This window comes from Apis florea, unplaced genomic scaffold (genome assembly GCF_048593485.1).
Source record: "Apis florea isolate Af1SG1 unplaced genomic scaffold, ASM4859348v1 contig_2492_pilon, whole genome shotgun sequence".
In the NCBI taxonomy this organism is placed as follows: Eukaryota; Metazoa; Arthropoda; class Insecta; order Hymenoptera; family Apidae; genus Apis; species Apis florea.
In genome coordinates, this window is record NW_028256593.1 from 5,198,509 (window position 1) to 5,213,122 (window position 14,614).

The window sequence follows — 14,614 nt, forward strand, 5'->3', positions numbered from 1 at the left end:
ATAATAATTGTATATTAATTTTTATTAGAAATGTATATTTACATATAAAATATATATACATGTTTAATGATACATATTTAAAATTACAAATACAGATATATTTATCATTAATCTTATAACTCACAATACATTCTTCTAATTTTTATTATTTAATAATAAAAATATATAATTTGAAAAATTATAATCCCAATCTACTTGGAGTTTTTCGATAAGGAGCAGGTGTTCCTGGTTCTCTAATACCTGGTGTTAATATCTCTTTTCTATAAACAATAATAATAGTAAATAGTGATAAATCAATCATATAAAATGCTAAGAAAGTATTATAAAATATTAATATTATGTATTATAATTATATTTATAATACTATATAAATATAATATTATAAATTTTCATGACAAACTTACTTTCTGATAGAAGCTTGTTCACGTTCAAGTTGTTCTTGCGCTCGAGCTTTCATTTCTTCTTCTGCTTCTTTCATTTGTCCTTCCATTTCATGTAAATGTTGCATAGCTTGTCGTCTTTTTGCTCGTCCACTTCGTCCAGTTTCTTTAACGCTAAAGAACATAGGACCTAATTCTGCCAACCAGTGACCATCAACAGCAGTTACGCATTGCATATATTCCTTAGCAGTCATTACAAGTTCATGATACACTACATAATCTGGTGTGAAGCCCATACCGAACAAAGCCGATGTTGGATGTAAATGGCATGGCATTCCAGTACGACAATTTACATATTCACCAATACCTTTTAAACGGGCTGCTTGATGAAAATATGCTGAACAAATACATTTTCGCACAATATCCCAATCGGTACCACAACTTACAACTTCCATTTTTTGTTGTTTTAAAATTTCTTCAAGTTGTTGCCTAACTTCTCTGACTTTACGCATAGCTTTTGCATGGATAAAATGATCATTACACCAAGAACTGGAATAACCATTTGCTTTCCATTGATTGTATACATTGAGATATGTTAAATGATCAGATTCTGGTACTTGAAATTTTTCTCTAGCTGAATCGGAATCTTCTTCGCGACCTTTTGGTCGATAAAATATCGAAGGCACTGATAACATAGAAACTGAAAAATATTTTATATGAAAAATATTTACTATATATAAAAATTAAAATAAAAATATATAAAAATATAAAAATTATATATAAAAATATATAAAAATTAAGATAAAAAACATTTAGTTCATGACATAAATTCTTAATTTCTGCTTTTAAAAAATACTGATTACAATTTATATTATAATTAGCTATTTAAATAGCTTAAGTTTATTAATATATAATTTTTATAATTTATAATTTTTTATATTTTACATATCTACCTATAATAAGTATATCTGCAGTACAACCAAGTTGAGAAGCAACTATGAGCATTTGACATTGAGGTGGATCTAGTGGAAACTCCGCCATTTGTCGTCCTAAAGGCGTTAAACGTCCTGTATGATCTAATGCACCCAAAATCCATAATTGATATAGAGAATTTAATATATTATCTTGTGGTGGTGGATCCATAAAATGAAAGGCCAATAAATCCTGGACACCTAAAGACTTCAATAATAATACAGTATTTGCTAAATTGGTTCGTTGTATTTCCGGAACACCAGTTAATAATAATTCATCTAAATATTGTCTTCGTGTGTATAGTCTATAACAGGTACCAGGACCAGTACGTCCTGCTCTTCCTGCTCTTTGATCAGCATTAGCTCTAGATACAGGATATACTTGTAAAGCATCCATACCAATTCGTGGATTATAAACTTTCAACTTGCAATATCCTGAGTCGACAACAAATACAATTCCATCAACAGTTAAAGAAGTTTCGGCTATATTTGTTGCTACGACACATTTCCGTAAACCTCCTTCTGAACGTTGAAAAATTTTAGCTTGTAAATCTGAAGGCAATTGTGAATAAATGGGTAAAATAGAAAGTGGAGGAGCTGATTCGATTTCTGCTAAACGTTCTTTTAAAGCTTCACAGGTAACTTCAATATCTTCTTGACCGGGCATAAATACTAATACATCGCCGGATCGAGGTTGTAAATGAATTTGTAACACCTGTTTTACTGCAGCATCGACATAATCTTCTACTGGATTTTTTGCATGTAATACTTCAACTGGAAATGTACGACCTGGAATTTGGAATGTTGCAGCATTTCCAAAAAATGCTGAAAATTTGCTAGAATCCATTGTAGCAGATGTTACAATCAATTTCAAATCATGCCGTCGAGCTACAACCTATATATTTTTTTATATAAATGATCACACATATACAAAAATATATTATATTTATAATGAAATTATAAATATTATATTTACCTCTCTTAGTAAACCAAATAAAACATCAGTGGATAAAGATCTTTCATGAGCTTCATCCATAATGATTACACTATACCGATCTAAATCCCCTTCTCTTAAACTTTCTCTTAATAAAATACCATCAGTCATATATTTAATAACAGTCTGTAAATAAATATAAAATTATTTATTTTAAACTTATCCAATTATTATTTTAAAAATTCTAAAATTGTATTAATCTAAAAATATAAGACATACATCTTTTGAAGTGCAATCTTCGAAACGAATAGCATAACCAACTTTATCTCCTAAAGTAGTAGCCATTTCATCAGAAACTCTTTTTGCCACAGACATAGCAGCTACTCTTCGAGGTTGTGTACATCCAATTATACCATAATGACTATAACCATCTTCATGAAGATATTGAGTTAATTGTGTAGTTTTTCCACTACCAGTTTCTCCAACAATAACTACCACACTATTTTCTCTAATTACATTTAACAATTCTTGTCGTACTGCAAATACTGGAAGACTTCTTCTTTGATATTGAATAGATCTGTATTTAGCTTCTCCAGTAACTTCATCATTTCGTATATGACGAGCATATTTTTGACCAGCTTTAAAATCAGTTTCTTGTCCTGGATCTTCTCTATCATCTTTATGTCTATCACGTACTCCCATGATATTACCAATATGAGTTCCAGCTAGTTCCCAATGTTTCTTTTGTGCCCTTTTCCTTTCTTTTTGTTCACGATATGCACGTACTAAAGCTGATCCCTTTCTTGCTACAAGAGCCATATCAGAAGTAGGATCACGCACAGGTACAACAGGTTCTGGTTGTTTAGTAAATACAATTCGACCTAATAAATTTTGATTAAATATTTATATATAAAATCGTAATAAATTAATATTTAACATATTTGTTTATACTATTTTATAAATAAAATTATCAATTATAGAGAAGATATTTTACCATCTAAAAATGGTGGAACAACATTATGAACTAAAAGATGTACTCTGGTTTCCCCTTCATCATCAGGATCATCATCATGATCTAAAGAACTTACAACACCAGATGTTAACATTCTGTTGCGTTCCCATAATTCATTATCTTTGTTAATTTGTCTTTGTTGTGCTGAAAGACGTTTTTGTCTCTTTGCTTCTAACTCCATTTCTTTTTTACGTGTATATTCTTCAGATACATCAGCAAATGCATGATTTTCTCCATCATCTAAACCATACCATTCTCTGTCTAATCTAAAAATAAATATCTATTAATATATATGTATATATATATATATATATATATATATATATATATTATATATATAATATAATATAAAATAAGAAATATACAAATAAATAAAAAAAAAATTTTTTAAATTATCGAATATTACAATACCTTTGTTGCTCTTCTTCCCACAATTCTTTTTCCTCTCCCTCAATGCTAGGTGTAGCACCACTAGCTTTTCGATCTCTATTCCATGAATTATATTTATATGAAGGTGTAAATTCACTTCTAATACTATCTCGACCATCTTTACTATTATAAATATTAGGTGTTGGATGATCCCAACTGGATTTTCTTGGTTCTTCATCTTCATCATCATCCCAATTACTTCTGGATGTTGAATCCTATAATAATACAATAGCAAATTCTCATTAAATTTTATTATTTATGCACAATACAGTTTATGTACTGTTAATTATTTAAAACAACTTGATGATAATAAATTTATATAAAAAATTATATATTTACTTTTGTTTTAAATATTGGAGTTTGCGGTTCATCTTTAAATCTTAAAGGTGTTTGTCGATTACTATCCCTAATACTATCTCTACTTCTACTTCTTTCTCTATCTCTATGCCTATCTCTATCTCTATAATTATGTTTATGATGTTTGTCCTGTGCACTTAATCTTTGATGTTTTAATCGCGCTTCTAATCTTTGTTGTGCTTCAGAATTCACTCCTCCAGTATGAGTTGGAGTTTCTTCAGCATAAGATCGATATTTCCTTTCTTTAATTTCTGATTTTGGTGAATTTGACTTAGATTTTAAATTATTTTCTTGCAAATTTTCTTGTCTTTTTCGTTTTGCAAGCTTATCAAGACCCAAAACAGATACTTGAGGTTTTTTAAATGTATGATCAGAAGACTTTTTTCGAATAATCAAACCTCCTACTTGATTTTTATCAGTTCCTTCTAACCTATACACATTTGAATCATTTGATGTATCCATTTTTTATTATGAATTATCGCGGTTTTTTTATGCACGCTATCAAAAATACGCACACATTACGTCAATTCACATACATTTAGTAAGAGATCTATAGCGACCTCTATATCTATTCAGTTGTTCTGCCGAAAATTGCATTTCCGCTAAAAAATTAATTAATAGCAATATTTTGAACTATTATATTGTATAACTAGCAAAAATTCTTAAAATTTTGTAGTTTTGCAAATAAATTTTTAAATTATTGAATTTCAATAATTAATAATTATTTTCGAATTCTATGTCAATATTTATAAAAGCCATAAAAAAAAAATTTAAATTTAATTTATTCTTTCTTAAGGTTTAATTATTTTAAAGTAAATAAATTCTTGATTCGCATTTTTCTTGTCTTTTGTATATTAAATTTCACAGTAAATTTTTATTTTCTCAGTGTTGTTAACCAATCTTACTATTTCAAGATTTTAATCATGTGATTTTATTTATATCTTTTGACTCGTCTCATTGGACAGAGCATAATATATAGTGTTACTTATTAACTTTTTATAATATATTATATTGTACAAATTGTTTTTTTATTAACATGGAAGAAATAACAGTGTAATATTCAAAAGTTCTTAAAGATATTGTTTATGAAAGTAATGCTTTTATTATAAAAAATAATACTGAATATAAAATTATAATGAAACTTTATTATGTGTGAATTATTAAAAGATATACAAATTTAAAAATTAAATTTTAATATTTATTTGTTGATAAAGATAATATTTTATATAGCATTATCAATATATAAGAAGTGATAATGATAGAATCATCAACATGGAATACAAAAAAAGACGAAACAATATATAAAACGGCAGGTTCAATACATTTGCGAAAATATGGACAGTTTTTCGAAAATTTAGCAAAGCAAACATGGAAAAAAGATTCTACATTAGAATATTTTATGGAAGGTCCTCTTCGGCTTATATATAAACCTGTTGAGGATATTAGCTTGATAAGTTTAATAGAAATGGAAAATAAATTTTTATCAAAATTACTTGCTGCAGTTGCTGGTACTTGCAGAGAAATTAGACTTCTTGTAATGGAAGCTAAAACATTCTATAAAAAATTGTTTACTCATGGAGAGAAAGGAACAGAAAATAATCAGAATAATATCACATCTCTTCTATCTGATTTGCAAGATTTATTTGTTTTTGTAAATAGAATATGGACAGTTACACATTTAACAACAGAACAATTATCTAATCTAGCCAGTGATTCTAATGATATATATTTACCTGTATTAATAGAACATTTTATTGATTTGTTTATAATTGTTTTAACATTAGATGAAATTGTTGAATCTCAACCATCATTACAAGAACAATGGAAAAAATATAGAATGAATGTACGTTCTATTATGCACAATCCATCACAATTTGGTATAAATGAATCTAAATTACATGTATTCAATAAGTTATTGAAAGATTTACAAGAAAATTTATTAAAGAAAGTTTTATTTTCTAAGACAATAGAAAGTGTAATGGATGTGAATAAAGGACCTATAATGAATGAACATATTACCAATTATTTAAAAAATTTAATAATAGATATAGAAAATAAACCAAATGATTATGTTTCATTAAATAAAAATTGGATTGAAATAAATATTGGTATTGTTATAATAACAAAATTATTTGGTACCTGTGATAAAAGATTAATTAAAAGAGTGCTTGAAAATAATAAAAAATTCTATGCTGTAAATTTAATTGGAAATGTTATATGGATTCCAAATAAATTTTTAAGTGATTTTTTGCCAAAGGAAGCTGGAAATAGTATTAATCAACAAATAGGAGAAAAAATATTATGTTCGAGAATACAGAAGCTTTCACAAACTGTAAATAATTTAATTCAGAAAGCAGTAACATGGTGCATTGATATGCAAAATATTTTAATGAAAACAAGTCTTCAAATTTCAGATATTGGACAAAAACAATCTTTATTAGTTGATTTAGTTGCTCTTTTATCTCAAATTAAAGAAATCATATCTTTTATAATAAATATGCATGCAATTCTTATTAAACCAATGAATCGCAATACTGTCCAATTAATTTGTAGATTAATAGAAATACAAAAATCTTTACAGACTACATTTTATATTTTGGGACCAGTTATAGTGCAATCACAAAGTCAAGTATTACAGTATTTAAGTTATTATATATTAATTACATTAGAAACTGCACGTAAAAGTTTAATTCAGAAAGATAAAGGTTATAGCAAAGAAAAATTGGACTCATTATCATTAGTGGGTTTAAGTATGAGATTATTAAATGGACCACCAAGTGCAGATAGGAGATTAATAATTAGATGTGCCCTAGCATGTGCTAATCAATTAACAGATACTTTCAAAGAGGAGGATATGGTGAAATTACGTTTTTCATTAAATAATTATGATATTATTGCTGAGTTACACAATATTATTATAGATCTTTGTGATTATTCTATATTATTGTATCACCAGAATATAATCCCAGCTTATTTTTCTTCTGTAACAGATAGTAATTTAAGTATAAATCATATAGTTCATTTATTCAATGCATTTAACAGTACTATAAGCGAACAAGAAGGATTAAATTTAAAACAAAAAAGAATTACACAATTAAAAGAAATGTTAACCAAAAATATATTAGAACCTGTTTGCCATGAGATTGAAACTAATTTAAGACTTCATGTTCATGAGCATTTAAAGTTGAATTCTACAAATCCCTTCAATATTGGAGTAAAAGATGGTGGAAGAATAGTGCGATCATTGCCTCTACCTCTAGCAAATAGTATGATATATGCTAAAAGATTTATTGAACATTATCTTGATGATATGTTTTATAATCTCACTACAGTGGCACTGCATGATTGGAGAACATATCGAATGATGCATGCTTTAGCACATTATAAATTAAATCTCGATACTGTTCAAAATCCCTTGCCTACACAAACCTTGGAACAGGGTTTGGATGCTTTAGAAATTATGAGAAACATTCATGTATTTGTTTCAAAATATTTGTATAATTTAAACACTCAAACGTTCATTGAACATACTAGTAACAATAAGCATTTAAATACTATTGGAATTCGACATATAGCAAATTCTATTAGAACACATGGAACTGGTATTATGAGTACAACAGTTAACTTTGTTTATCAATTTCTTCGTATAAAATTACACACATTTTCACAATTTCTTTTTGATGAACATATAAAATCAAGATTAATGCGAGATATAAGATTTATTAAAACTCAGAGAGAAAATGGAACAACACCTTATACATATGAAAGAGCAGAAAAATTCCAAAAAGGAATCAGAAAATTAGGTATGACACCTGATGGCTTAAGTTATTTAGATCAATTTCGGCAATTAATAACTCATATTGGAAATGCATTGGGCTATGTACGATTAATCAGATCTGGTGGATTACATGCTAGTTCAAATGCTGTTTCATTTTTGCCAAATATTGATTCATCTATACCATTTGAATTAATGTGTAGAAATTTAAATTATAGTGCAACAACTCAAGCAGCAGCAAAATGCTTAGAAAATGATATTGCAAATTTAGTACGACATTTCACAGAGGGTATACAATATTTCAAACTTCTTGTTGATGTATTTGCATCTGCATTTCGAAATACTGAATCACATCATTTGCAACAATTTTATGCTATTGTACCTCCATTAACATTAAGTTTTATTGATAACTCGATATCAAATAAAGAAAAAATGTTTAAGAAAAATCAAATAGGTGCAGCTTTTACTGATGATGGTTTTGCAATGGGAATTGCTTATATAAATGCTCTTTTAAATCAATCATCAGAATTGGATAGTTTACATTGGTTTAAAACAGTTGAACAATATATAAATGCTGAAAAACAAGTTGCAGAGGGTAATAAAAACATTCATGGAGATGAAAAATTGCAACAAACAAGGGCATTAACATTAAAACGCTTAGGTGAAAGAAGTGCTGAATTTCAACTGCTATACTATAGTTTATCTGGAGCTAGAGTATTCTTTAAACAATCTGATACATAATATTTCATAATGTATCATTGAATTAATTAATTATAATGTGATTATAGTTAAATATTTTTGTTTCATATTTTTCATTACTAATGTATAAAAAAATATCAAATTATATAATAAATAATGTTATGTGCTTTATAAAAAATAGCTTTAAATGCTAAAAACAGCTATAATTATATGCTATAAATTTATTTTATTTTCATAATTCTTTTGTAACTTGTACTATATATATTACAATAATAAGAAAATAAAAATACAGTAATATATAAAATAAATTTTGACTTATTAAAGAGACATAGTTTACAGTGAACTCTCCATATTTATAGAAATAAGTCCCAAGATTTATGATTAATATACATCATTATAATACATATATTATACATACCTATAATAAAATTTAATTTATTAATTACTAAATTTTAAAAAAAATAATAATGAAATCTAACAATTTAAATAATTATGAATAATGAAAAACAAAAAAAATTAAATGTTAAAAAACAACAATATAATAATACAATATAATAAATACAATGTTACATGATAGCTAAAATAAAGTAAATGATAAAGATATATGATGCATTATTTATATCGGTATCTATGTAAAATGTAATTCTGATTCTGGTAATCTAATAGAAATTCAGGAATTTTTTATTTAATTTTTGAGATCTAAGCATAAATATATAAAACCATGAATATGGAGCTTTTACTATTTTTTTTATATATTAAAATTCAATAATTCTAAATTTATTTTGCTTCTTTATATATTATGTTTAATTACACTTACATATAAATATTTTTTAATATCAATAATATATATAATTGCAATTCTTGATATTTATGATTAAATAAGTAATGGCTAGATGAACAGACTAGAATTTATTATGTTTACAACTTTTAAATAGATAGGAGTTTTTCAAAAATGTATTTATAAATAAAAAAAGCATTATTATTGCATGTAGCAATATAAAAAGAAATCTGCCTTTATATTACCAAAAATTCATATAAAAATCAAATATTAAAAAACAAATTTGTCAATTTTAAATTTCATTTTAAATGTTTATTATAGCTTTGGATAATTTTTTTATTATTATTCACTTGATATTCATAAATCATTTATTCTATATTTTAACAATATTATGTTCTTATAAATTCAAAAATTATAAACATTTTCTTTTAAATAAATATAAATTACGAAAAACTATAAATTTTTTAAATTATTACCAATATTAAATTACAGATAATATAAATAATATGAATTATATATAAAATATCATATCATAAAGCTATAAAATGTCACATTAAAAAAATTAAAAATTAATATTTTTTAACAAAATTTAATAAATTCTTATTTCAACAATGACTGTTGTAATTATTGTACTGTTAGTATTTAGAACGTGTACTTGTTCATATTACATTATTAAAATATGTAATATTTTGTAACTTTGCATTTTTTTAGACATCTATAAAGCTATTATCTTTATATTTTTTGATCTTTCTGTGCTTTTGAATTAAAATTATTTAAATAATTTAATAATTATTATGTAAATTAACTGTACGGAATATGAATAATTCAGTTCTAATTTAAATATATAATCCACAATAATAAAACTATTATCATCTAATCTTTAAATCTTTTTTATAATTTTCCATTCAGTTATTAATATTGATACGGATATGCTTTTTTTTTTTGCTTCTGAACTGGATAAATTGCTGTAAGTATCAATTGAAATTGTTTGTAATTGTTTTTCCTGACAAATTAAGAAAAGTATTCTAATTTCTAAGATTGAAATCTAGATGATTCTTCTGAATCTAATAAATCGTCACAGGAAGCTGTTGGAGGCAATAACTGTCTACCTCCTCGTTTTTTACTGCGTGTAAATACCTTAGTAAGTTGTGCAAACTTACGTCGAGACACTGAAACATAATAAAAATAAAAGTAAAATAAATTTTATAATTTTTATTTATGTGTTATATATATATGATATATAATTATTATATAATAATTTAATGATAATATGATAATAATAAATTATAGAAATTATTATATACTTTTGCCCATATTTTTTAGTCTTTCTTTAAAAAGATCTTCATCATCATGGCCAATTTGATTATCACATTTTTCAAGAGTTGTTCCTTGAATTTTTGTATCTATAATAAAAAAAATATATATATATATGTAATTGGAATTTTATATTTTTCTTAATTTTCTTATATTATAAAAATTATTATTGCTTATTACAAACCATTTTCTAAAGTTGACAGAAAGTCTTCATTCCAACGTAATTCAGCCATAAATTCTTCATTTTGAAGAAACATAGCAATTCTTTCATCTTCTATCATTGAATTTTCTTGTAAATATGAGGAATCTAAACTATCTTCAGAAACTTGAGGAAGTCGAAGAAATGTATCTGGCAATGGTCCTAATAAAGCAGGTTGCCACTTACGTATACTTTTTGAAGATATTGTTGAATCTATTTTATGTGATTTAGAAGTACTTGGTGATTTTTCATTTTGCTCTAATTCACTTCTAATTTTTTCATTTTCATTATCTGTACTCATAGTAAGTAACTGATCAATTGTTGTATCTACAGCTCCTTGATTAGATCTTAATACAGCCTAAAAGATTTAAATAAATTATAAAATTTTTTAATTTTTAATTAATTTATTTGCATACTTTTAAATGCTAAATAATATGATTTTTTATATAGATACAAAATTATTACAAGTATTATCATATTAATAAAAATATTCTAATATTCTATTTTTTTGTTTAATTCTTTGTCTAAAAAAATTAATTAAAAAAATTAAATTCTTTTCAATATGTTTCATTTTTAGTAATGATATTCAATCTTATAATTTAATTTTATTTTAAATATATAAAAGAATATTTACATATTACATATACAATATTTAAATAAAAATTAAATATTATTATTAATTAATATATATTCTATAATGTATTCTATTTTAAAAATTTATATTAAATATTTTTAAAAGTGAATATGAGATATTAATATTTTTTTATACAAATTCTTAAAAAGTTCAGCATATTATTCAATGTTTCAATAAAAAGAGTTGAATATTATATATTATAATATATTTAGAATGAAGATTTTTTTATGATTATATAATATAGCTTAATACTTTTATTAAATAACTTACCTCAATCACATCATCATCCATTTGTGGAAACATGTTTTTAAAATCAGCCATTGCCTGATAAAATTCTAAAGTAGTTTGTTGTTGTTGTTGCTGTTCCATAGCAGAGGCCATTATGTAGTTATTATAAAGTTGCTAATCTAAATTAAATAATTGATTCTAATTATAAAGCTTTTATTATTTTATTATAAATTTCAATAATATAATGTTATCTCACCTCAACAATTCAAAAGATTTAAAATATTTCAAAAACATGAATATGTAAATAAATTATCATCCATAATGAATAATATCAGTTTTTTATTATTACGTTGTCATATTTTTTATTTAAAAGAATTAATTACATTTTATAATAGTTTTTTACTTAATTAAATATATATTTATATGATATAATTAATTATGTTATATGAATTATCTACCCACATAATTAAAAATTAAGAAATAATGTCATTAGTTGCAAAGAAGATAAGCAACTGTCAAAATTTATTGAGATTTATATAAGCTTAAGACGTTTCTTCCTTAAAAAATATGAATATGAAGTTATTCAGAAAGTGCGAAACTTCTTACAATGGTGTCTCAATTTATCTAGTGATTTAAGCCCTTGTTTTTTATTGGTTTATTTTGGACAATTTATTTATTTTAGTTTGTTTTTTTATTTAATTTGAATATAAATCACATTAAATATTATTTATTTTTAACATATATATATACATATTATATATATGTATATATATGTATCTGCATGATAAGAATTAATTTTAAAAATGAAAAAAACAGATATTACTATATATACAAAAAAAAATGGTAACTTTATTATTACTTTTAAGTCAATATCATTGAATTCAGACAAATATTTTAATGATAAGAAATTATTGACATTTAAATGTCAAAATACATATAAATGTCTATAGATTAATATCAAAAGTAAATATAGAATGTGAAGTTTTGTAATATTTTTATTGTAAAATAAAAAACCTAAAAAATAATGTTAATTAACAAATATATTTTTTAAGTTTTTTTAATTATTTCTATTTTTTATAATATTAATTAAATACAAATTTTTATGAATTAAACAAATTATTTTATATATTTATTGATAAAAATAAATATTTAAAAGATTTATATCATAAAAATTTAATATTATATAAAATATATTTATATGATAAAATGAATTGCAATATGTTTGATATGAATGATTTAATTAAATATTTTCTCTGTTGCACATCAATAAATACACTGGAGATACTTGTATGTATATGAATTTTATATTTTTTAAATAATTTCTTAAGTAATTAAATAATTTTAAAATATTACATGTAGCTTCAATCTTCTCAAGAAAGTTTTGATTATTTGCTTAATTTAGAAAAACAAGAGGAAATTTTGAAAAATACAGTAAATAGTGATTTAATTAAAAAATATCCAATTAAACAATCTTATCAAAGAGCATTCTTAAAATGGCTTATGAATAAGGTAATTAAATTAATATTTGTAAAAAAAAAAATTAAAATGAAAATATACTTTTTTAACTTAGATTGAAGAGAAAGATGGTGAAATTTGTGATATTATGTATATTACATATTGTAATTTAATATCTTCCACAATCAAAGAATCTATTCATTATCGACACTTTTTAATAGAAAATGATTGTATTAGTATAAAAGAAAGCACAAATATTATATCAGAAGGTACAACAGGATTATGTAGTTGGCAGGTAGTAATTATATATATTTATTATAAAATATTGATATTTATATTTGTCTGGATGATTTTATATTATATTTTTGAATTATAATATCATTTATGATTTGTAGGGAGCTATAGAATTAAGTAAATGGTGCATGAAAAATAAGAACAAATTCTATGGAAAAGTTATTTTAGAATTAGGTTGTGGAGTTGGATTAACAGGATTATATATTATTAAAAAATGTTTTCCCAAACAATATATATTTACAGATTGTCACAAAATTGTTCTTGAAATGGTTTCTGAAAATATTAAATTTAATTTATTGAATAATGAAACCAAAATACAACCAGAATTAAAATATGATAGATTGAAATTGCAATTAAAATATAATTATACAGATGTTAAAATAATGGAATTAAGATGGGAAGATATTAATAAATATGTGAACGAACAATGGACTGTACCTGATATAATAATTGGAGCTGATATTTTATATGATGTTAAATCATTTTATGAATTAATATTAGGATTAAAAAAATTATTGTCTTTTGTTATGGATGGATATGCTATTATTGCAGCAACAATTCGCAATGAAAATACTATTTCACAATTTCTTTATCAATTAGGTATATCTTTTAATTCATGAACTAATATTTTTCAATAAATCAATTAAATTAATATTTTTCAATAAATTATATTAAAAACTAATTTTTTTTTCAGAACATCACAATCTTTCTTTTGAAGAATATAATATATCGCAGCAAACAGTGCATGTACAATTAACAAATTTACCTATTAAAATATTAAAAATTTTTTGGAAAAGATGATAAATTTTTATTGATATTGTTAACTATGAGATAACTATAAGTATAAAAAAATTAAATAGCTTCATTCTAAAAATTATTATATATTCTAAAATAATTATAAATTAATTTTATTAAAATTTTGAAAAATTTTAAAATAAATATTTAAAAAGAAAAATGTATAAATTAGTAGAAAAAATATTCTTATAATAATTTTAATTTTTTTATGGTTTATATTCATATATATTTTAAATTTTAATTTTGGCAGAGTATATTTGTTTTTAATAAACTTTTTTTTAAATAAATCTTTATTTTTATCTTTTATTTATTTTATTTCATTAAAACATTTCAAGTTAAAAGTAATAAAAATATAAATTA

At 23.5% G+C, this 14,614-nt stretch overlaps 4 protein-coding genes across 5 annotated transcripts; 2 read left to right on the forward strand and 2 right to left on the reverse strand.

The window, feature by feature from the left end:
• Position 1: 1 nt before the first annotated feature.
• l(1)G0007 (ATP-dependent RNA helicase l(1)G0007) lies at positions 2-4,665 on the reverse strand. The gene is made up of 8 exons (XM_031916298.2): positions 4,066-4,665; positions 3,709-3,941; positions 3,280-3,563; positions 2,565-3,166; positions 2,328-2,471; positions 1,334-2,246; positions 405-1,080; positions 2-260 (listed from the first exon to the last, which is right to left on the reverse strand). The coding sequence occupies exons 1-8, from the start codon at positions 4,543-4,545 to the stop codon at positions 179-181; spliced, it is 3,414 nt and encodes a 1,137-aa protein (XP_031772158.2). The 5' UTR covers positions 4,546-4,665; the 3' UTR covers positions 2-178.
• A 137-nt stretch (positions 4,666-4,802) lies between these two features.
• SWIP (strumpellin and WASH-interacting protein) lies at positions 4,803-8,865 on the forward strand. Its single transcript, XM_003693352.4, has one exon. It carries the CDS (start codon positions 5,339-5,341, stop codon positions 8,597-8,599), a length of 3,261 nt encoding a protein of 1,086 aa, XP_003693400.1. The 5' UTR covers positions 4,803-5,338; the 3' UTR covers positions 8,600-8,865.
• On the reverse strand, positions 8,746-12,351 carry LOC100868761 (CUE domain-containing protein 1). Its single transcript, XM_012486029.3, has 5 exons — positions 11,967-12,351; positions 11,753-11,889; positions 10,834-11,206; positions 10,640-10,738; positions 8,746-10,504 (listed from the first exon to the last, which is right to left on the reverse strand). The coding sequence occupies exons 2-5, from the start codon at positions 11,861-11,863 to the stop codon at positions 10,368-10,370; spliced, it is 720 nt and encodes a 239-aa protein (XP_012341483.3). The 5' UTR covers positions 11,864-11,889; positions 11,967-12,351; the 3' UTR covers positions 8,746-10,367.
• Positions 12,352-12,536: 185 nt separating this feature from the next.
• On the forward strand, positions 12,537-14,541 carry LOC105735319 (protein-lysine N-methyltransferase EEF2KMT). Of its 2 annotated transcripts, XM_012485995.3 has the most exons (5): positions 12,537-12,997; positions 13,070-13,219; positions 13,281-13,460; positions 13,561-14,059; positions 14,154-14,541. In XM_012485995.3, exons 1-5 carry the CDS (start codon positions 12,917-12,919, stop codon positions 14,258-14,260), a joined length of 1,017 nt encoding a protein of 338 aa, XP_012341449.2. In that variant the 5' UTR covers positions 12,537-12,916; the 3' UTR covers positions 14,261-14,541. The 2 variants fall into 2 exon arrangements, with proteins under 2 accessions (XP_012341449.2, XP_086762461.1); XM_086906335.1 differs by lacking the exon at positions 13,070-13,219.
• The last annotated feature ends 73 nt before the right edge of the window (positions 14,542-14,614 follow it).